Source organism: Armigeres subalbatus, chromosome 3, assembly GCF_024139115.2.
Source record: "Armigeres subalbatus isolate Guangzhou_Male chromosome 3, GZ_Asu_2, whole genome shotgun sequence".
NCBI classification, from domain to species: Eukaryota; Metazoa; Arthropoda; class Insecta; order Diptera; family Culicidae; genus Armigeres; species Armigeres subalbatus.
The window spans coordinates 295,283,360-295,307,920 of NC_085141.1; the positions used below are offsets into that span (position 1 = coordinate 295,283,360).

A 24,561-nucleotide genomic window follows, 5' to 3' on the forward strand; every position below is an offset into this window, starting at 1 on the left:
TTCAAATTGCCGCAACGAGATCGCAGCAAACCATGCCAATGATGATTATTAGAAGTCGCTGTCACATTTTCATTCGTTTCTGCAAAGTTAAGCGTTAAGATTCGGTTGGCATTTCGTTCAGCTTTCCAAAAGTTCTTATTCAATGCGATTGTTAATTTTACTGAAGTGTCAATTCAACTTAACGACGTGCGCGAGTCGCTCATGTGCTTTGTGTACGGTGATTTGTTTTAGTTAAAAATAATGTGCGACTGAGTACATAAGTGTAAGTATTGTACCGCGCATAAAAAAATCTACTCTTCCGCTGATATTACGTCGTAACCAAAAATAAGCGCCAGATAGTCGCCTAAGAAAAACATACCTGCAGCAAAAAGCTACTTTGATAATTTTGAAAATTTAACCGCCACGTGGTGGTTGGTGGTTTGTTTGATAGCACGTGCTATTTGTACCGCGGATAAAATTTTCAGATCTGTGAAAGCCTTGAAAAATGATCACGAAATTTGTCATCTACTCAATTTCCGTCAAAAGCGGTACTATTCAAAACTATGAGTAGTCCACCACCTCGTCGAAGCAACAAATCGAGGAAACAACATGGCAGTCAAAATTAAATGGTCATATCCTATCCTAGGGTGTGCCCTAGAAAACGCGAATACTTTTGAGCTTGAATTCCGTGAGGAGTGTTCTGACGCAGTGTTGCTAGAAAAATGAGGACATAAAACTTCCTGAAATAGAAAATCCAAATTAAGGAGAGAGCCTACAGAAAAGGGCTTGGGGGTCCAACGGTATCTGGTGTGAACCAAATAAATCAGAAACCGTTTACCAACTAATACAAACATTTTGTTAAGATTGACGATATGAAAATCATATCAGGCATATCTATGTGACAATTTTCATTCTCTAATGTTGTCACTAGTGGAATAGATGGACAACACAAATCTTTTTTCTTCTAATTTATCATTTTTTAAAATAACCGTGATTCCTACATGATAATCTAAAAAAGGGTTTTGATAGGATTTAGGTCTTGGTCGAACTTAAACAGAATAAGATTACTTAATAATTCCAGTGCCATTTATTTTAGCTGAAAGCTCAATCATCAGCACTGAAATCAATAAATGGGATAAACAGAAACAAATGCACTTTCAAATGATGGTTTTAGTCCATCCATGCAGAACGCACTTAATTTCGGACATTTAGTATTCAAAGGGAAGCGTGTACTTCATGATCACATCCTAATAATAAGCTTAAACAAAGTAAACGCAACAATGAAGTATGGTATAAGAGAAAACTGTTTTAAATTTAAGCTTCTGTGATAAACCAACTGAGACATAACTAGATAAATAAATTAAACGTTTAGGTTCTGCATGAACATGCTCCTTTGATAGGGATATTACTTACTACTGCTGCTACTACTACTACTACTTTTAGCTGTAATTAACTCACGCCGGCCAGAATGGGAGGGAAACCTTATCTCCCACAAACAATCCTCCGAACTCAATCGAGTGTCCCACTCGGGGAACCTTTTCAATTTGCAATACATATTTATCTTTACGACAGAGTAGTCCACAGTAGTGTTTAAATAGTTCTATTGCTCGTTTGATTTTCAATTAATTGCCTATTACTTGTTTCCTGATTTGGTTTATACAAAATTCAGTTGATGCTCAAAAATGTAGTTAAACACAAAACAAATTACACACTTTTTCAAAAAATAAAATAGTTAGGCATCCTAGAATGAGTGCAATAAATTATCGTAATTATTTGTTCTTATCAACAACCGGTAGTCAATAAAAAGCGATTAAACTTAATACACCTAACACTTTATACCGTAATTTTTGTTCCATTACTTTCCTTATTGTTTCGCTAGAGTCCTTCCCTATTTTAAATTCAGAGCTGCGATAGTTACTTAGCTTCTGCATGCCCCCTGTCCGCGTAGCGTCACCGAGCTGTGTTTCATCGGCGTCGCGCAACATTCGTGTCCGTGGTTTTGGTTTCGGTCTCCGCTGCTATAAATGTGCAGCAGGTTTGTGACTTCACTGAATAATGGTCCGCGCACGTGCGGCAATGTTCGAGGAATGTTGCATGCAAGACGTCTTGCGACGTGTTGCTGTGACATGATCGGATTTGTCGCACCAAGTTGGATCAGGGTTGAAATTAGTTCCAAATTTTTCCGGGTTTTGGCGCGCTTCGGATTGTAGTGTGACAAGAACATGTGATTGGAAGACGAAAAGTGAAATTACAGATGCTGCAACGGTTTCAGTTTCGTTTTGGTCAGCTCGTAGTGTAAGTTAATTTTCATTTCGCTTAATTTATTTATGTTGTTACTAATTACTGTTTCTGTTTTTGTCGTGTTACTTACTAATGAGCATTGCATAATTTAAATAAGTAGTAACTTTTACATATTTTATTAACATTGACAACAGCGACTCAATCTCATTCCCTCAATAATTATAAACATCTGACCTCATCCCAATAAAATAGAATTGGAATTCTAATCCAAAACCCTTTCCAAATCGGTATCCTTGTCGCAACTCAAATTTCTTTTCCAATTTCATTTTTGGGATTGAGTCGATATTCAAACGGAAATAGGTAATAAGATGCCTTCTTTTAACTCGACTTAATTTTGCTCTCATTCCTCAATTCAGTCTAATTCAGTCAGTTTTTGCCTTTCTGAGACATTCATACAGATTTTTTCTAATTTCAAATAAAACTCAACGCAATCTCGATTACAATTTTCGACTCAGTCTCAACAATAAATCAGTCGAATGTATTACAATCTTTTGGATAATATTATAATAAGTTTTTCGCTACGAAAATATTTGCCTCTGGAAAAATCCGGTTTATCAATTGCATTTCTTTACAGATTCAACATCATTGAATCAAGGCCGCAAAAGGCCCTCGCAATATTTTTTTCGGTTCAATAGATTCAGAACATGAAAATGTGTAGGCTGGAAAGCGGCACAAACCATTTTTCTTAGGTGAATCATCAAAAATATATATTTTTGAGAATTTTCCACTAACATAAATTCCCTCTTGTAGTTGGTTGGTTCTTACGAGCAAAACGTGGGGCGTCACGGTAATTTTTTTCAAATTTGATGGGGTTTCGGTCATCGTGCAACTTTATATTATTACCCTGGGTGGAAGGCATGTAGTCGGGCGCCGAATATTCTACACACGTATACAACACGTATACCTTTCAACGGCCTTACGCAAATCGGATGTCGCTGTCGGCGCTTCTAGTCGGCGGGGTCAAGAAGAAGTGTTAATAGTGACCCGAATTGGGGAATGGTTGGTCGCGGTAGCAATTTTGGAGCTTATCGCGGAGAGAAGGTACCGGCTAATCGTCGTCACCGTGCATTTGTCGTTGAAAAGGCTAGTCGAGGAGAACTGCTGCCTCGAATGCTTCGAGTAAGGCGACATCACGCAGATCCGACCTTGTATCTCCTCAGGCCGGGTAATGGGCGTTCTCATATCTCTCTAGAGAAGGAGAGGAGAAGGGGTCTCACGGATGATATCACTCACCTTTTGTTTCGATGCCTTGTTAAACAGGGGAGGTATAGACATTCTCCGAAACGAATGGCACCGTGAAGACGGACTCCAAAGGCTGGGAGGTGTTCGCTGACTTCGCTGTCAAATGGAGCTGGACTAGGGTTGGAGGGCCCGGGAGGCCTGGGCTGCTGGGTCTGATGTGGCTTATAATACGGGTTCATGCTCCCAGGATGCCTGAAAAGCGCCCGAAGAGGATTATTACGCTACTCGATTGTTTTGTTGAATGTTAGATGGAGGAGTTCTAAATAAAAACTTGGATGGTTCAACAGCGACAGAAATGGAATCGGATTGAGCAGTGTCATGGTTCTAGGGCAGCGGTTCTTAACCTTCTTCTTGAGAGGTACCCCTTTGTACTTTTGCATTAATTGAGGTACCCCATCTTGAAAGTAGGCTAAGTAGGAAAAGATGATTTCGAGCTTTTTAAAGGAAGGCTTCTGAACTTTTTGAAAGGAGCTACTAAATCTCTTTAAAGTAGGCTTCCGCGCCTCTTTATAAGAGGCTTCTGGGTCTTTTGTAGAAAGGCCTCCGAGCATCTTGAATGCCGGCTTCCGAGACACTTGAAAGGAGCCTTCCTTTGCATCTTCGAAAGACGCTTTGATCCTCTTGAAAGAAGAATTCCGGGCTTCTTGCAGGGAGGCTTCTGAGCCTCTTGGAAGGAGGCTTCCGAAACATTTGAAAGTAGGCTTCCGAGCCTCTTAAAAGAGGGCTTACGTACCTGTTGAAAGGAGCTATCAGAACCTTTTGAAAGGCTTCCGACCCTAAAACAAGACTTCCGAACCTCTTAAAAGGAGGCTTCCGAACCACTTTAAAGGAGGGGCGGTTCCAAGCCTCTCGAAAGTAGACTTCGGAGGCTCTTAAGCATCTTACTTACTTACGAGCATCTTCAAAGGACCCCTCCGGGCATTTTGACTGAGAGGACTCAACTGCTTAATGACGCAATACCATGAGATCGTTATACTCATCACTGGGACTCATAAACACGGGAAGAGTTCGTTCAGTTTGGCTCCTGTAGATTTCTCTGGACTATGGACAATTTCTGGCAAAAGCGAAGCAGAGCTGGTAGACGTCCTGAAACCCCATAAAGTGCTCCAAAAGCTGGAAGTGGCAACCATTTAATGCCACTTTCCTCTTCATTTAACGATGACTCGAAAAAATCATGGATCGGATCAGAAAAGGGCAACTCTGGCGAATACGGCAGGTATCAGGTATCAGAACGTCGGCTCAGGAGGCACGTTCCCCTCAATTTGGGAGATTTGTGCCATCGTCTTCACTAGCCTTTCTCATCATTTACCTGACGGAAAAGGAAGTGAAAAGGGGAAAGGAAGGTGAAGTGAAGTTGGAAAGGAGAATGGAACCATTTATAGGAAAGCCAATTATGTAGACTCACACGCATTCAGCTAGGGACTAAAGAGAGGTCACAAAAGCACAGAGGATGTAACAATGAACGAACGTCAAAGACGAAACATAGAGTGCACTGTGAGAAACGCATAATGCGAATCCATATAGGTGACAATCACAAAATACATTGTAAAAAAAATGCATAATGCGAATCCATATAGGTTGAAGTTTGTAAGTAACTAAGTAAAACACATATTCATAACCCCACACTCACGTTGAGGATGAACAAGAGTAGCCAAAGCCGAACGTCAAAGACGAGACACAGAGTACACTGTGAAAAACGCATAATGCGAATCCATATAGGTAACATACACAAAGCACATTGTATAAAACGCATAATGCGAATCCATATAGGTGACAATTTGTTGAAAACTAATTAAAACACATATTCATAACCCTACTCCTATTTAACCTCACGATGAAGTTGAATAAGAGTAGCCGATTATCTCGGAGAAGTAAAAAGTCAACTACGCCATAGCTCCGGTTAGCGCAGCGAGGGCTAAAATACCTGGTGCTTCACAGGCTCCGTTTGCGGTTAGGTTCTAACCATTCATTCGTAGGCACGGTAAGCATAAAGCCGCATCACACCGTAAATTAGGGGTCACCTGTATGGTGGACTTTTACCACTGGAACAGGCAATCCGTAATGTTATTCTTAGCCAGATAACCAGCTGCCGACACCACACGGCTATCTAGGCTGTTCGTGGAGAGAAGTTGACATTGACTTTACGTCAACTCTCAATGTGGCCGAACAGCCGACTGAGCATTTCGCGCATTTCGCACAAACGTTGTTTATTGTCTTACAGCGGTTTTCGATGTGGCCAAGGGTCCAGCAGCCAACACATTGCATTAGAGAAGGGCAGTAGGGCACTTTAAAACCGAAGAAAATGTACTCCGGGTTTAAGGTCTACTACGGTGTACTTCATCAACTCGTTGCTCGTCCAGCTCTGAACGCAATTCCGCGGTGACATAATGAGAGGACTCAACTGCTTGAAGACCATGAGATCTCTGTACTCATCACTGGGACCCATAAACACGGCAAGATTTGGTTCAGTTTGGCTCCTGTAGATTTCTCTGGACTAAGGACAATTTCTGAGAAAGGCGAGGCAGAGCTGGTAGACGTCCTGAAACCCCATAAAGTGCTCCAAAAGCTGGAAGTGGCAACCAATTAATGCCACTTTCCTCTCCATTTAACGATGACTCGAAAAAATCATGGATCGGATCAGAAAAGGGCAACTCTGGCGAATACGGCAAATACAACTTTCAGAGAATCGATCATACGGAAAGGGGAAAGTTGTTTATGGTAATACATGGAGAAATGAGAGTTTGAATGTGTAGAAAATTGGTGGAGAGATTTGTAATAAATGAATGGAAATCACTATAAGAAAAAAAACAACCTTATATGGTAATCTTGTGGGATTTCCAATAGCCTTGCGAGCAAGGGCGCAGGATTGCCAATCCGCAGATGGTGAGTTTGATTCTCGTTCCGGTCTAGGATGTTTTCCCCGAGCAGCACACATGGTTCAAATAGATCGCTACAAATTCTGTATGACCAGATTCAGTCACAATTTAGTCGCAGCAACCAAATTGTCTTCTATTGTGCTGCTTGGGTCGGGTTGGAAACATTCTGTGATACCTGGGCATAGCGTATTCATTGTACTTGCCAAACAAGATACATACTCGTGCAATGGCGGGCGTAGAAAAGCTTTCAATTAATAACTGGGGAAATGCTAATAGAATACTAATTTAAAAAGCAGGCCAAGTTTCAGTTGGAATGTAGAGCTATTAAAGAAAAAGAAGAAGATATTAATCTTGTACACTGATGCCGGTTTGACTAGAAAACCACGTAAATCCCCAAAAAAGGGTAAAAAACTACTTCTTTGCGATTTCAAGTGTTTTCCGACTATGTTCAAAACCGGGCTTGGTATTCATATGGCAGGAGGTCGTGGGTTTAATCCCAGGTCCGTTCCATTCCCCTACTTTGTATCTTTATCTATATTTCTCATGTTCTAGCAATCGCTAGAACTGGAAATGAACTTCAAATGCCGTTTCCATTTCTATTCGTATACCTACAACTATTCTAGCAGTACCTGCTAGAGTTGGAAATGCGTATGAAATGCGCCGGTTGGGTAAAATGCGCCACCACGTTTTCTTCGTTATTAACCCAAAGTTTGTCTCAAAATCGTGAACGACCGAAGCCAAAAAACATTTGCAAGCTGTTACATAAAAACAATTTGTCAAAAACTCTGTGTTTAAATTTTTAAAAATGAAAACATTTAATGTTTTTTTTTGGATCTTTCCACTACAAACAATATTTTCTTCTTTTTTTTTTATTAGTCCAAACTGTTGACTACCTTAAAGTATAAGACTGACACTACCCGAGTAGCACACATGTTGCACAAAAGTTACTGTAACCCCTTTACAACTGAATTTAGTTACATTTGAGTTGCTGCAACCAAATCGGTTTTGATTGTGCTGCTAGGGTAATCTTTTGCAATAGAGTGTCACTATTTCAGTGAAAAATATTGGAATATTTTGATTCTCATTTTTGGGTTGCGCAAATTGCCCAACATCGTTTATTTTAAATGAAAATGCACTATTTTGGAAGAAAATCGTTGGTTTTTCTTAAAAATTGTTGGACCATTTAATGATTGATATGCTAGATTATTGATTAACACTTCGAAATTACACTATTTCGGATGAAGCCACCATTAAATTAGGAGATTTACTAAGGGGGCGCATATTGAACATCCTTCCCCTCTCACATTGGCAGCTCGTTCACCAAGACGGACCTCTGCCTCTCGAACTTGACTCAAAAATTCCAATAAATTCCGTTTGAACTCGTGGCAAGTGCAGAGGTATATTCGGCTTTCAGTGAGCGGTAGAGCTCGGTAAAATGGCTTTCGACCGAATGAGTTCCGGCAAAATGTTCCTTCTCCGGAGTCGAGATTCTGATACAATCAGAAATAAGGTTGAGATTGCAATTTGATTACAATAAGGGACCGACTGTTTACTTCGATGACATTTACTTCCAGGGTGCAGCAGCCGTAAAAAGTGTAGACAACAACCTTCCGTGCACCATGTTTACGGTACTCGTCACTGAGTGGCGATACCGGCGTTTCTATCTGTGTTGTTAAGCCTGCTACTCTATGTTCTGAGATTTTCACAATTTTCACCATGAGCTCATGGAAGAATGGTAGTTGGAAATCGATAAAATGTATGGGAAAATCAAGTATTTTGCAAATTTATGGAAAATGACTGTGTTTTAGGAGAAAGTAGTGATAAGGAATGAAGTATGAAGTGAAAAGATTATCTCCTGCACTTAGTTTGCACTGATTAGTAGTTTAATAGTGATGCAATTTCGATTTTACTACCATTGAAAAAACGCCATCTCTTGCATTAATCGTTTTGACTGGTACCTTATTGGGATTTGGTTTCATATATTACTTGTGATTGGGAAAGGGAATAGGTGCAGTAACTAAGATAAGGCACCCAGGAATCGTCCCGCCCCAGTTTTCGCCCACCTATTTTAAAATCTTCATTTTTTGAAAACTAATTGTTGATATAGTTCAAGTTATATAAAAAAAGACAGAATCATCGTCTTCGACCAGAGGTCGCACAGACTGAACACTTAACATCTAGCATTAGACAACGGACAAGGACATTTACACAACACAAAGTGGACCAGGAGAACTGTTCGCTTTACGAAAAGTTTTCTCCTTACCGGGGTGGGAATCGAACCCACACTCCACAGCACATGCGTTTAGACGATTGACGTCGCTAACCGCACGGCCACGTGATTGGGAAAGGGAATAGGTGCAATAACTAAGATAAGGCACCCAGGAATCGTCCCGCCCCAGTTTTCGCCCACCTATTTTAAAATCTTCATTTTTCGAAAACTAATTGTTGATGTTGCATTATTATTTAATAATAGGAGATCGTCAGTTGCGTTCTAACAAAAATTCCGCTTGAGGCCCTTCCTAAATATTTAACAACAGCCACTACACCTGACGGTATAATTGCAATATTTCCATTATCAGGCGACAGGTGGTGTTGCTGTGTGTTTGTATCAATATAATATTGCATATACACTAGTGACATCTGCTGTTCGATATCGTAAGCTTTCAATGTTCCTTCCACTCACACGAGGTGGAGAACAGTCTTGAAGAAATTGAAAGTATACAGCTAGAATTTAGTATGGAGGTACAATGAAATCTCTTTTATTGTTTAGAACTGTAAAACAAGTCGTGGGAACAAAAAATCTAAAAATTATTTGTGCTTTTTGACCTAGGTTTCATATTGATGCGATGCGTAGTTAATGAGAACGGATGATTTGTCCATACAAGGAAATTCATTTTACTTTAAATGTTGTGGCGCCATCTCGTTCAAACAGCACCTTTGTCTTTGCCTTATTGAATAGGCAAGCCTAAACTTCAACTGTTTTTAACAACTAGTTTTCGAGAAATAAAGATTTCAAAATAGGTGGGCAGAAACTGGGGGAAGGTTGATTTATTGGTGCCTTACCCTATAATAACAGTTAAGTGTCAGAATTGGAACAGAATCATTTCTCAGTTTCAAACAAATGCGCGTTCCAAACTGTAGACCTGTAGACCTGTCAAACGAGGACTTTTAGAATAGGAATAAGATTGCTGGAACATATAAGTAATGGTTATGTTCAAAATTGAGAATAATATTAGCGATATTAGGATTGGGTTAAAAAGGATTTAGGTTTGTTTTTGAAATTACGAAGGTTTTGGTTGGGATTGGAATTTAAAAATGGAATTAGTTGGAATTATAAAATAAGATCACTGTCTTCGACAGAGTAAACTTTAGCGCTTGGGTTAAAATTTGGATTCCAATTGGATTTGATACTGAAATTACTTGGAATTGAGATTGGGATGAGATTAAGATTTCTATCCTCAATTTTCAGTCAGGATCTAGACATATCCAATGAATTAAGAACGGACTTAGGATTGAAAATAATAACAAAATTGGCAATGGGAATAAGATTGTGATATTATTTTGGTTTGGAATTAGTTGTGATTGTGTTTTTTAATAGGTTGGGGATTTAACTTATGTTTGATTTGGAATTGAATTTATTAAGGCTAGTTATGACGTTGAGGTTGAGATCAATATTAGGTTTTGGATGTGAGATGTATGTGAGAATTATAATTGGTAATGAAGCTGAGTATGGAATTGAGATTGCAATTGTAACTAAACTTTGGAAAGAAATTAGGCCTGAAATTGTGATTGGAATACAAATGGAACAGGGATAGGCATTGTAATCGAAATTGAGAGTGCGACAGGATTTTGTTTTAGGTTTTTGTTGAATTTGAAAATGAGATAAAGGTTGGTTGGGATTGCAACTTCGAATGAGATTGCGATTTAAATTGTGCTTGGGAATACTATAGAGCTCCTATTCAATGATGCTGAGTGTAAGTTTCTGGTTGTTGGAAAATATTTCGTTTCACTCATAAACCTTCACATTTTAATGTTCTGAATCTATAGAACTCGGAACAACAAGTATATATTAGGAGGGCGAGAATACTTAGGAACAAACCTTTGAGAGGATAGTGTGGAGTCTATTCAATGATGCTGAATATGTGAGAGAGAGTGTCTCAGAATTGCATTTGGTGGACCAAATTTCTTCCAAAGCCGAACATTTTCTTTCATGTATGAATTGGAGTTCCTACAAATTCAAATGTTCCAAAACTTTGCGAGTGGAAAACAATTTAAAATCTGAGTACTGGTAGAACGAATATCCTCAAAAGAAGGATGGATTATTGTTCAGTATGAGTTAAACATTTTAATCGAAATTAGATTTGGAATGTAGTTTATGCTGAAGCTGTGAGACGAAGTGTCTTAGGAATGCATATATGTAGATCAGACTTGGAATTGACATTTAAATGATAGGACTTCGTGATGGGATATTTCAAACAATGTTTAAATGCTATTTTAAGGCAAATGTTATTCTCGGAGAAATTTTGTTGGTGATTAAGATTGGATTGAGGATTATAGGATCGGAAAAGAAATATAAATTTATCTGCATTATGAATTGAGACTCCAATCCGGTTTTATTTAGATCAGATTTGGGAATGAAACCGTGAATGAATTGACTTCAAGTTGAAATTGTGAATGATATTCGGATTCTTATAGGGATTATATCGGGGACTTCAATCGAGATTGAGTCTAATTCTCAATCTAATCTATCTAAAAATTTGAAATATAATAAAATTATACATGGAATTAAAATTGCAAAGGAGATTTGCGTTGTGAATAAAGCAGTTTCGGATACGACTTGGAACTGGGAGCTAGATACCAATAAAATCAATGAAATCGAAGTCGAGATTCCAATTCATTTGGATTGTGATAAGGATTAGAATCCGCATTGAGTTGCAAAATTCCAATATTTGGATTGGACTTGGAATTAAAATCGGATACGCGATTGCAATTTCAACTTCGTACATAAGTCGAGATTTCTATTCATTTGTTTTGATATTTGAATTGGATAGGAGCGTGAAGGAGAGTAAAATGGATATTGAAACTAGATTCAAGTTGAAATTGGGAATAAACTTGGAATAAGGTTGGATTTGGACTAGGAATTGCAATTGGTAAAAGGATTTGCATTCAGACTTGGCCTTGGTTTCGAATTAAAGTTATGAATGAGTTTTTTTTATTTAGATTATTTAGATGATATAACGATTGGAATCGAGATTGAGATGATTTCCAAAATTGCAATTGTCAATGATGTTGGGATCAGTTTTGGAATTTGGACTAAGTTTATGACACACATTCGGATAAGAATCGAGATTGAGTTGAAATTCAAATTAAGATTGCGAATCGATGTTTTGATCCGGGTTTGTGATTCAAACTGAAATTTATATTTGAGTTGGAATTAAAGTAGAGTTTGAGATTAAAATTGCGAGTGAGGGTATTGTCTAGAATTGAAATTGAAAATTGGTTTTCCATTGGGCTTGGGATTCTCATTTTGCTTTCTTATGGTTTCTAGTTAAGCATTATGAAACAGAAAAACATGTTTCATAGTTTGATCGCCATTTCATTTTGTACACAGATAAAAATATGTTGTGATTTTAAATGTATTTTTATGCACATATTTGGAGCATGTAAATAAACGTAACATTTAATCGATCTCACTATTCTTTTAAATCGAAATAGATTTAAACTGTACTTGCTTGTACAACTCAATCAAGTTTAATTGAATATCGAATGTTAATTCGTTTGATGGGGTAACCTACAGTTTTACATGTCGTTGAATTTTCAAAATCATTTACTGTGTAGTTAAAAATCTTCTTCTGCCTCTAACCATTTCTACAAAAACCAATTGTCTATGTCACTAATACTTATCTATTATTTTATATTTAAATAACAATTTTCCTCACATAGTACATTTTATACATATAAGAAGCAATCGGTTTGTCAAAATATGAAATTAAATAAAAAACTTTACGGGTTCTCCCAACAGTTCACCGGCAGTCAGGAGAGCATTCTGCAGTTGGATTTGGATATGGAGGAAGGAGACCTGATTGATGACCACAGCAGTACTGACGGTGGCTATCAGCGACGTCATAGTGTTAGCCCTTTGCCCCAGATCCGGGCCTCCAACGAGAATCGGGTATGGAATTATCTAAAATATTTAGCCTTTCGTGATTCCTAATGGACGTCATTTCCAAACTACGTTTTAGCTCTCCCGCAGCTCCTCCGAATCGGACTCGGATAACGAACATCAGCCGTCTTCCAGCCGGCATCATTCCAACAGACAATCGGTGCAACGTGACAGCTTGCCAACCGGGGACTGTCCGGAAAAGGATCGTAATCCGGATGACAACAACATCTGCGTTGGTTGTTTGGCTGCGGCATTGAACAAGAAGAAACACAACATGGAGAGTACTTTTTCGCAGGATGATGCCGATAGTGATGTACTGATTTTTAATCCAAAATTTTGTTTCGCAATACTTAATTTGTTTTTTATTCTACAATTTTAGTCCTTCTCAACCGGCCCACACGGTTCCTCCAGTCTTCCGGCCACACTCAAAAAGTACAAAGGCAACCACTCGACCGGATCGTGCCGTGGCATGAATCCGCCGGACCACTACCATCAACACGTTCCCCAGCAGCCCCAGTCGAAGCTTCCGTTCAAGTTCTACAAAACTGATCACAGTCAGGGCCGCAGGGTTCGCACACCCCTGAAGAACCTGATCTCCCAATCGGTATCGGCCCCATGTGACGACGGTTCCCTAACCAACATCGATCTGAGCTCGGAAGTGCACGAGGAGTGTTCCGATGCGCCGGCAGCTGTCGCCGTCCCGGACAAGCAGCCCGCCCGCCGTTGCTCGCTATCCCGAACGTCCTCCAGCGGTTCACACTCGCGCAACTATGCTCATCTTCATCAGCATCATCGTCATCCAGATGACGGACCATCATCGAACGGCGACGATCCGGAACACGATGACGAGGGTTCGGACGAAACCGAACCCAACAGTGACATGGATCTGATCGCCACCAAGAGCAGGGACGGCAACGAAGGCGACTGCAAGAAGAAGTGATAAACGTGATATTAGGATAAAAAGGGTACTTTAAATTGCTAACGGGTGAAAACGAGGCCGCGCTTTCGTTTCAGTGTATCTCATTCTCTATAGGCTTCTGTGTTTTGGTTTAAATTTGTTCGGTGTTGACCCGATTCTGACTCGTACGGAAGCGTACCGCAACGATTTTTCAAAGCTAGAATTTAGGTGAAACATAACTCTTGCTAACTGATAGTTGACTAAAGCAAATGTGCGTGATATAAATGTACTTTTACTCTCTCACTCCCTATCTTCCAGAATAGAAGGTCAAATCCATAGGAGGAATTTTTCAAGTGTAGCTTGTTAATCCATTTTATATCGGTTTAGTGTGTTTCGTTTTACGATTTTTTCCATACTTTCCGCTCAAGTACTTGAGGCAATATTCGACTACTATTTAGATGAAATACAATCTGAGAAGAAAAAAAAAACAGTTTTTATTAGAATTTCTAGCAAAATTGTCAAAACAGACACTAATTATAGTAGAACAATAGATCGAGTATTCTAATCCCGTTAATAGGACAATTAATGCAAATGGAAGTTTAAAGTAAAGCAGATTTAGATAACAGTAGGACTCAACAAGAGCTGATTGAAAGTCATATGGAATATATTTGAAAAAAAAGCAGCTATTTATATTTTTACGCAATTTCATTTAAGTATTGTCTTTAGACACCACACGTACTTTTTTCGATTCAAATTATAAAAATCATTTACAAAAAAATTAAGAATGTGCATTGAATAGTTAAGGTACGATGAAACAGAGAGTATGTGATATCATGAAAAGGAGATTTTAAATGAAACCCATGAGTTTAAATTTAGATTTATGTGTTCTCATATATTTTAATCGCATCAATTAAGCTGAAAATTTAATCTTGATAATTATAGCTTATTTTTATGTGTACAGCAGAAAAGAAGGTTTATCAACTTTTGACGTAAACTACGTCTAAGGGGAAGACTCGGATACAGGGTGTAAAATGAAAATTTCAAAATTGGGGTCCGTCACGAAATCATGTAAGATTTCTAACATTAATAGGTCCTTTATCTTTCGATGGATTTAAAAGATTTATAAATCAATCGATTCGCAAACTCTCCACCAATTTGCCAGTAGTATTGAAACTGTTGATTATCAACGCTAAACTATTGAAAATTTTAGTTCTTTCATGCATTATGCAACCCCTATACAGTGCGTTCCAATCCTTGGTAATTGCCTACTTTTAGGGTATTATCTATTATTGAACTGGGTTGTATGAATGGGGTGGCCCAGCCGCTAGACAGTGGAGTCCCTACTCCCTCATAGGGCACCTGCCCAGGTAAAGCTGGGTAGTAGTGTTGTGGGATGGTTTCTTCTCTTCTATATAGAGCGGAATAATTGGTTTAAGGTGATTATAGAATGAAGCCCGTGGTGAATTTCAAATTCACCACACGTTTATTTACATTCATTTCCAAAAGCCCAAATCTGGCGTAATAATTTTCGTACAGTGCCGAAACTCAAATTATGATTGTTCAGCATAACTAAGCAAACGATCTACCATTATTTCAGCCCCATACGCGTTATGGTTCTTTCATCTCGTGCTCTTGAAAAAAAATATTGGAAAAGCACGTGGTTTACAAAATGGCCGATTTCTGGCTTCATTCTATAATCACCTTAATGTATTATATTTGGTTTTACGTAGTTTACGTCGAGCGGTCGTATCTTGTATACAACCCCAACATTTTTTTCGTTAAAATGATAACATCAGTGTACTCAGCTTGCCTATCATCCTCACCCAATTATTCACACTGGTTTAAAAAAAACATATTATCTTGAAGATCAAATCGAGATTTCCGAAATGGAGCAACCAATGTTAATTGGGGTCTGCTGTGGATGCTAAACAAAAAAAAAACAAATTCTGTATATCTTGTATAGATTTTTGAACCTTTCTTCTGGTGGTTAACAGCGTGAACATCCAACTAACATGGTTTTATTCGACATGAATGAAAGCGAGATGAAGGCCCTCCTTAGCCGTGCGGTAAGACGCGCGGCTGCAAAGCAAGACCATGCTGAGGGTGGCTGGGTTCGATTCTCAGTGCCGGTCTAGGCAATTTTCGGATTGGAAATTGTCTCGACTTCCCTGGGCATAAAAGTATCATCGTGCTAGCCTCATGATATACGAATGCAAAAATGGTAACCTGGCTTAGAAACCTCGCAGTCAATAACTGTGGAAGTGCTTAATGAACACTAAGCTGCGAGGCGGCTCTGTCCCAGTGTGGGATGTAATGCCAATAAGAAGAAGAAAAAGAAAGCGAGATTTTTTTTTCTGAAAGCGAGTAATATAGGGTTACTGCTCCTGGACTTCATCTCATAGCTCCGATATTGGTCTCACGAAAAACAAAGCAATGAAAAGGTATTTTGTTTGTTTAGTATTTTTGTGATTTTTTCAGCAGTGAGCATGCATGTTAGCAAAAAGAAGCGACGAAATTGGTGCGGAATTTCTTTGTTTCGCTATGAGATGAATATATGTACAGTGAGATTGAAAACGGAACAGTTCCCCTACCAGTTTTTTATGTATTGTTTTTTTTTTGCCTTTATTTGAGAGGTTTTCAGCCCTAGGTTGACTCACCTCTAGCTATGTACTGGTACATCTCTCGAACACCGGTCTTTACCACCGAGTTAATGGCGTCCAACGTGACCTTACTCTTACGAAAACCAAGCTGAACTAGCCTGAACATGTTGGGGTTTGGAATGATTGCTGCTTTGAGAGCACTGCTCGGAACTTCTTCAGCCCCTGGAGCTTTGTTCGTTACCAGGGATTTGGCCACCGCGAATAACTCTTCGCTCGTACCCGGAGCCACCATTTCGGCCGCATCCATATTGCCTTGCGGTGTACCTCGGTAATCCTTGCCAACCTATCCGAGAAACGTGGGGGGGGGGCGGGTGAAGAGCCCCCTTTGGTCTTAGCCATCACTATCCTGTAGGCGTCCCACTACGAAGTCGCGTTGGCTCCTTCGCAAAGTCTGTCGGAACACGCTCTCTTACCGCTCCGTGGCCTTGTTAAAGCCCAGTTTCGCAGCTCGAAACATTTCACGGCGGTCCGCTCTTTCATCCTCGGTGCGGGCACGTTGCATCCTTCGTACAGCCTTGAGACAGGTTGATCGATGGGCCGCATTCTCAGCACTCCACCAGTATACCGGGCCTCTGCCATTTCTCGGCAGGGCTTTCCTCGGCATGGTGGCGTCGCATGCGCGTGATAGGGCAGCTACCAACGCATCCCCGCTTAGGCCTTGGCTTAGCGTTGACTTCCAGTACCAGGGCCGCGGTGAAAACTTCTTGTCTTGTTTTGTTATGTCTTAGCACATGCACAGCCAGTATTAAAAATCATCCTGGGAATGTCGGTTGTATTCCCGAACTTTTTCTCGTCTGCATTAATATTTGCAGCATATCATAAATATGACACAAGTATTAAAACGGCCAGGCCCACCGTGCAGGCTTGAATTTGGGAGAAAATCCAGAACTCCCCGGCAATCAGATTATTTAGTAATAAATAACATGATCAACGAAGAGGTTTGAATCTACGAAAGGAAGAAACGGGAACAGCCGTACCAACCATTTCACATTCAGGGGGAAAGATGATTGACGAATCGTTGAGAGTGACTTTGCTAAGAAGATTAATGTACACTCCATGGGTCCTCGACGTCTTTGGATGGGACACAGTTTTTAGTCTAGTGCCCTGGATTATACACTGAATGGCAAAAGTATTCGCATAAATTCAGATACATTACTATGAAAACATGACGAATACTTATGTACATCAGTGTACATATAGGCCGGGCCGCGGTGAAAACTTCGCTGTCGAAGTGATTGGTTCTCCACTCACAGACCTGACAGGGATCCCCGGGCCTCGGATGCTGCACGCCATAGTTGATCCTAAAGCGAATTGCTAGATGATCACTATGGGTGTAACCCTCGACCACCCTCCAGTCCAAGTCTGGTGCCAGACCAGGACTGACAAACGCTACGTCAATCCATGACACGACCCCGTTCCTTCTGAAAGTGCTAGCCGAACCATCATTGACTACCACTGCGTCGAGCTTCGCAAGCGCCTCTAGTAACGCTTGACCCCTTTGATTGGTGCAGCGGCTGCCCCACACCACTGCTCAAGCGTTAAAATCTACTGCTATGACGACCGGCTTACGAGCCACTAGGTCAGACGGTAGCCTATTGATCGTCTGGTTGAACTGTTATAATGGCCACCTTGGTGGGGCATAGCAGCTACAATAGAACACAGCATTGATCTTAGCTATCGCAACACCCTCAGCAGAGGAGTGTACCACCACTTGGATCGGGTACTGTCCCGTCGTGCAAATAGTCGTCATCCTAGACCCGTCCGCCACCCAATTGCCTTTATCGACAGGGACGTTGTACGTGTCGGACAGGAGTACGACATCGATCCTCGACTCCGAGACCGACTGCCACAACAGCTTAATTATTTTGTTTTGCTTCACTCATTGTAAATGGGTCCCCCTTGTGGCTGCCGTCGGCTTACGTGTTCAGAGCCAGATCAGCGCAAGTTAGGCAAGGGCATCTGAGCAGGCCAGCAGGCAAAGCTTGGTGGCAGGATTGGACAGCGTGCCAAGCGTTCAGTGCCAATTGGCACTCCTTGGGCTTCTGTGCGCTTTGAGTGGCACACGGTCGCTTTGATAGGGCCTGCTTGCGGACAAATGCAGCTTTTGGTAGAGGTTTAACAGAGCCCGCTGCCAAGCCCCACCACGTCCCCCTAGCTCAGCGGTTCTCAACCATTTTTTTTTAGAGGTACCCCTTCGATTTTTTGCATTATTTGAGGTACCCCCTCTGGAAATAAGGCTTCCAATCCTCTTGAAGAATAAATCCGAGCCCTTTGAAAGGAAGCTCCTTTCAGCTCTTGAATTTCCTCAAAGTAGGCTTCCGCGCCTCTTGATTAGAGGCTTTTGAGCCTCTTGTAGAGAGGCTTCCGAGCCTCTTGTAGAGAGGCTTCCGAGCCTCTTGAAGGCGGTTTTCGAGCCACTTAAAAAGAGTCTTCCTTTGCATCTTAAAAGGACGCTTCCAAGCCTCTTAAAAGAAGAATTCCGAGCCTTTTGAAAGGAGGCTTACGAGCCTTTTGAAAGGAGGCAACCTAACCTCTTGAATGGAGACTTCCGAGCCTCATGAAAGGAACCTTCCGAGCCTCTTTAAAGCGGGCTTCTGTGCCTCTTGAAAGGAGGCTTCCGAGCCTTTTGAAAGAAGGCTTCCGAGCCTCAAGAAAGGATCTTGAAAGGAAGCTTCTGAGCCTCTTGAAAGCAGGCTTTTGAGCCTCTAGAAAAGGAGGTTTTTGAGCCTCTAGAAAAGAAGGCTTTTGAGCTACTTGAAATGGGGCTTCCGAGCCTCTTGAAAGAAGGATTTCGAGCCTCTTGAAAGGAGCCTTCTGAGCCTCTTGGAAAGAAGCTTTTGAGCCACTTGCAAGGAGGCTTCTGAGCCTGGAAGGAGGTTTTTGAACCACTTAAAAGGAGTCTTTCTTTGCATCTTAAAAGGAGTCTTTTAAACCTCTAGAAAAGAAGGCTTTTGAGCTTTTTGAAAGGAGGATTCCGAGCCTTTTGAAAGGAGGCTTCCGAGCCCCTTGAAAGAAGGATTTCGAGCCTCTTGAAATGACGCTTCCGAGTCTTTTAGAAAGAGGCTTTTGAGCCTCTTGAAAGGATGCTTTTGAGCCTCTTGAAAGGAGCCTTCCGAGCTTCTTGGAAGGAGGCTTTTGAGCCTCTTGAATGGAGGCTTCTGAGCCTGGAAGGCGGTTTTTGAGCCACTTAAAAGGAGTCTTCCTTTGCATCTTAAAAGGACGCTTCCAAGCCTCTTGAATGAAGAATTCCGAGCCTCTTGAATGGAGGCTTCCGAACCACTTGAAAGTAGACTTCCGAGCCTCTTGAAAGGAGGCTTTCGAGCTTCTTAAAAGGAGGCTTTCGAGCCTCTTGAAAGGAGGCAACCTAACCACTTGAAAGGATGCTCCGAACCTCTTGAAAAGAGGCTTCCGAGCCTCTTGAAAGGGGGCATCCGAGCCTCATAAAAAAAGCTTTCCGAGCTTCTTGAGAGGAGGCTTCCGAGCCTCTTGAAAGGATCTTGAAAGGAGGCTTCCGAGCCTCTTAAAAGGAGACTTCCGAGCCTCTTAAAAGGAGGCTTCCGAGCCTCTCAAAAGGAGGCTTCCGAGCCTCTTGAAAGGAGGCTTACGAGCCTCTTGAAAGGAAGCTTACGAGCCTCTTGAAAGGAGGCAACCTATCCACTTGAAAGGAGGCTTCTGAAGTGCCCAGGAGGATTCCGAGTCTCCTGAAAGGAGGCCTTCGAGCTGCTTGGAAGAAGGCTTCCGAGATGCGTAGAAGGGTGCTTTTTATCCTCTTGTAACGAAGCAACCGAGCTCTAGTGAAAACAAAATCATTTTGTTCATTCGACGTTCTGCACGTTCGATCTTTTGATCCGCAGCCTTTCATACATTGTGTTGGTTGTAGAAGGTAGAATCCAATTGGAATTTATTGATAGCATTGCATATTATGTACAATATAATCTTTTGAAATAAAAATACACAATTATCAAAACTGTACCAATGAGTTTTGATTGGAATTGTAATACGTCCGCCATTACGCATTTTTGTCCTAGGTACCCCCTAGGGCCAGCGAAGGTACCCCCAGGGGTACATGTACCCCAGGTTGAGAACCGCTGCCCTAGCTCGCAGAGGCCGTGGGGAGGTGTCGTTAAGCCCTTAGACATAGTCCCTGCTGCCCGTATGTCTGTATGTGTGTATGTATGTATGATAATATGTGTGTATGTTTACAAATTTTGAAGACACACTTTTTGGAACTTAGCATCATCTGATTGCAAGTTGAATTCGACGGGGAATGCTGTCCCATTGTTTCGAAATTGGCCCGATCGGACATTGCATTTCGGAATTATTGAAAAATCATTGTTTTTCCCAAAAGTCCCCCGATAACAATATCGTTGGATGGCGGTGAAGCATAGAATCACCCGCGATAGTGTACTGAAGACACCAAAACCCTAGAACGTATGTAGAGAGTGTTAGAGGTTCTGTCCAGTTCCCACAGAAATTTTACAAATTTTTTTGGGGGATTTTTCCAAAACAAAAAAATTGAACATCGTCAAAAATATGAAGAATCTCCCAGGATTTTTTTTTCCAAAATTTTCCTCATTCTAGAGCTTGCTGGCGTTAAAGTGAATCGCGTTGGAATCCAATTTCAAAAGTACATAGCCCTTTCAGAGGCACATAGCTCCAAAATAAAACGGCAGGCAAAAGCGAAAAGCAGCTTTCACTTTTGCTCACTTGTAACATACACAAAAATGGCTTTCATATGTGCTAATTTTCCATGAATTAACATATGTGCGAGCAAAAATGCGAGATGAGGGCCAAGACGAACATTATTGTGGCAACCATTTTTGAACTTTGTCGTAATTTACCTTAAACAACAGATACCGTTAGGATACCATAAGAAGCTCCCTAGTTATTATCTTCTGCAGTTCTTCCATGGATTATACCAATAGATTATTCTCTTGAACATTTTTCTCTGGAATCCGTCTTTAAATAATTACTAAACTGTTGGAACAAAAATTACTAACAATTTACTTACTTACTTAGGGAGCGTCCACAAATTACGTAACGCTTAGAGGGGGGAGAGGGAGTTGGTCAAAGTGTGACGATCCATACAAAATTTTCAGATGTTTCATACAAAAAGTGTGACATAGGGGAGAGGGGGGTTGAAAATGTCCAATTTTTGCGTTACATAATTAATGGATCTTCCCTTATGGGTCCTGTACACCTCCGGCGGTGCAAAGGGCCGACTTGAAAGATCTCCAACCTGAGCGATGACCAGCTATCCCTTTAACATGTTGCCAGGATAGATTTCGGTCGACTTCTTTTATTTCTTTATTGAGGCTTAAAAGAAGTCGACCGAAATCTAACTTGGCCACAGGTTAAAGCGATAGGGTAACCAACTTGATTTGGACCCCTACACATTTTGGACCCTCCTGGCGACATTTTTCTGATTTCTGAACTAAGAACAATGCCGCTGCTAATTCCCCCATTGGCTTCAGGAAATTACTATTGTTCAGCATCTGTTTCACTGGTTTCCCGTGCAAAAAAAAGCGATATTTAAATGAAATTTCGAGGAAATTATATTGTTCAAGAAGGCGAGCGTTACAATGCGTTACGCTTAAAAGTATACATCACTGAAAATCTCAGAACGTACACAATAATTTTTTGTCGAAATTGTGAATTTAAAACGCAGGAATCTTCTCATTGATGCATGCCAATCGAAAGATAAGACTTGGCTTCGGCTCAATTGACCAGGGTAAATTAGAAATTCGATTTTGAAGAGACTAAATTGGGGGTGTCCAAAATGTGTACATTTGGGGGTCCAAAATATGTTGCACTGTCCAAAACGAAGAATATTTTTATTTCAGAAAATGGCAAATTTCAGTAATTTATCGATAACTGAAGCCCATTTCGAGTTTTTATTTCGTAAATAAGACTTTCATATTTGAAATGGTGTCATTTCCGCCCATATCGAACCTGTATTTAAATAGATATAAGCATATATTGGAATGCACTTCCTCTAGGGGTCCAAAATAGGACAGTTACCCTAGCTGGTCATCGCTCAATAATACTAACAATAGTCGTCAACTAATAATTTTTCTTCATTCATACAGTTTTTTTTCCTGATTTCAACAAAAAATGTTCTGACTTATTTAAATAATTTGTGAAGTACCTACTTTTTACTGGAACTCTTAAGAAAGATCTTGGAAAAATATTGCTTTGCACTTGGATTTTGCAACTGGGTGCTCACAAAACAAGTTGGCCCTTTTCCTCAGTTATTTTATCTCGTTTTATTATCCCAGTCCATTCTTTGTCGATTTTTCAAGGCCAACTTTTCCAAAGAATCTATGTGTTTTGAACTACTAAATATTTCAAAAATCGTAAACAAGGAAAGAAAAAAAATCTGGGTTGATCTGGAGAATCGGTCTGATGTTTGTCCACAATTGCATCACTTTTTGACGTAGAACTACGTCTGTCTTTTCTATATTGGGGTACACTTTACGATTGCAAAAAATCGAAGAACGTCACGAAAATATGATAGACTTTGATCGTTAATATCTCGGCCGTTTCTCGATGGATTTTCAATTTTCTCTATGTCTAAACATTGATAAGTTTATGTCTAAACATTGATAACTGATACTTATTTAACCAAAAACATCATCGAAAACCGATCATTGTCCTATTCTGTTGCAGTTTGGGACAAACGCTTATTGCGAGTTGAGTTTGTCCCAACATTTACGAGAGAGGACAATGTTGTTGTCATAGGGGAGGAGAAGACCACCAGCTGTCATCGAGAGAAAAAGTAGAATCATTGAAATTTCACACGATGCGGTATAGGAAATGAAGTATATTTTTGTTATAAAACAAAAATTAAGGACGTTTCTCAAAAAAATCTTGGTTTACGGGGCTAGAATTTCAAAGGCACACAAAATAGACATGATATCTCGATTTTTATATGTTTTTCGAATAAGCAGTTAATGCTTAAGATTGTTGAATTTCTAACCTCACAAACTAAAAATTGTTTGACAAAAAAATTTCTTTCTAAACTTTTCCAGGTGGCAGCACTGATGAAGGCCCTTCTTAGCCGTGCGGTAAGATGCACGGCTACAAAGCAAGACCATGCTGAGGGTGGCTGGGTTCGATTCCCGGTGCCGGTCTAGACAATTTTCGGATTGGAAATTATCTCGACTTCCTTGGGCATAAAAGTATCATCGTGTTAGCCTCATGATATACAAATGCAGAAATGGTAACTTGGCTTAGAAACCTCGCAGTTAATAACTGTGGAAGTGCTAATTGAACACTAAGCTGCGAGGCGGCAATGTCCCAGTGGGGGATGCAATGCCAACGAAGAGAGAAGAGAGCACTGATGAAGGAACCTCCCCCATTGGCAATGTTCACAGATAGAAAAAATCACTGAAATTTACGCTTAAAATCATGCACATAAATGGAACGCCATTATTAGTGTAATTCCAAACGGGATATAGCCCACATGTATACAATAATTGACGTGAATCGTCAATATTGTATACAAGTTGAAAGCATTCTTGTTAGAAAGAGGGCCATTTTAGCGAAGAATAGCGTAAATTGCCGCATGTCAAGTTTTACGCGCTGTTTATTTTTCATTATTTTTTTCTGTGTTGTTATTTACATTCCCTGCTCGTAAATGCATCGCAAACTTCTTCTTCCATAGCACTACATTCCAACTAGAACTTGGCCTGCTTTTATTGAAAGCTTTCTATGCCCGCCATTCTTGTACAGGGCTGTTCGTTTCTGCTAACTTACACGCGCGTTTTCTCTCAAAAGTTTTGGGGCAGTTGACGGCAGTTTCTCGCTGATGTCTATTGATGCCAGTAGAGGGAATCGGAATCTTCTTCGCTGCTGCAGTGGATGCGTTCTGGGAAACTTTCTTCGGCTCGTTTTTGCTGATTCCTAGGTGTCTGCCGGAGTAAACGCAAAGTCCGACGCAACTCACGTGAAGGAATAATAATTATTATCAATAAACTGTCAAACTTCTTTGTCGCGTCTACTCTGACTTCCTCCATAGGATGACCACCAAACGCCGTTGACAGCCCAGCTTTCACGATGGGCTTTTCTGTAATGAGCCACCGGGGTTTTAGACTGACTTAGTGGCGGGTGCTTAGTCTGTTAGCTCCAGTTAGCGTCGGCGATGGTTGCAGCGGTACACTATCAGACAGGGTAGTGCTGAATCATTTTAACCCTTATGCGGCCGACGGGGTACCCGTGTTCCTTTTTCAACTTCAAGGGGTGATATTTCAATGAATTTTTATAGCTGAAAGCAGAAACTCGGTGACATCTAAGAACTCCATAAAATGTAGCATCTGTGAGAAAATCACGTTGATACAGTGAGGAGGGACGTGGGGAGAGGCATCTGATTTTTTTTTTACCACGTGGATGGCCGACAGGGTACCCGTGTTCCCATAAATTGATATTTTCATAACTTTAAAA

The 24,561-nt window shown here is 40.6% G+C and overlaps 1 protein-coding gene across 1 annotated transcript in view; it reads left to right on the forward strand.

The window, feature by feature from the left end:
- LOC134224895 (E3 ubiquitin-protein ligase goliath-like) overlaps positions 1 to 14,123 on the forward strand; it is a 287,207-nt gene extending 273,084 nt beyond the window's left edge. The window contains exons 8-10 of the mRNA XM_062704541.1: positions 12,421 to 12,570; positions 12,641 to 12,874; positions 12,941 to 14,123. Of these exons, the coding sequence (XP_062560525.1) occupies positions 12,421 to 12,570; positions 12,641 to 12,874; positions 12,941 to 13,501 (945 nt within the window). The 3' untranslated portion in view covers positions 13,502 to 14,123. The remainder of the gene's footprint in view (positions 1 to 12,420; positions 12,571 to 12,640; positions 12,875 to 12,940) is intronic.
- Positions 14,124 to 24,561: the final 10,438 nt, after the last annotated feature.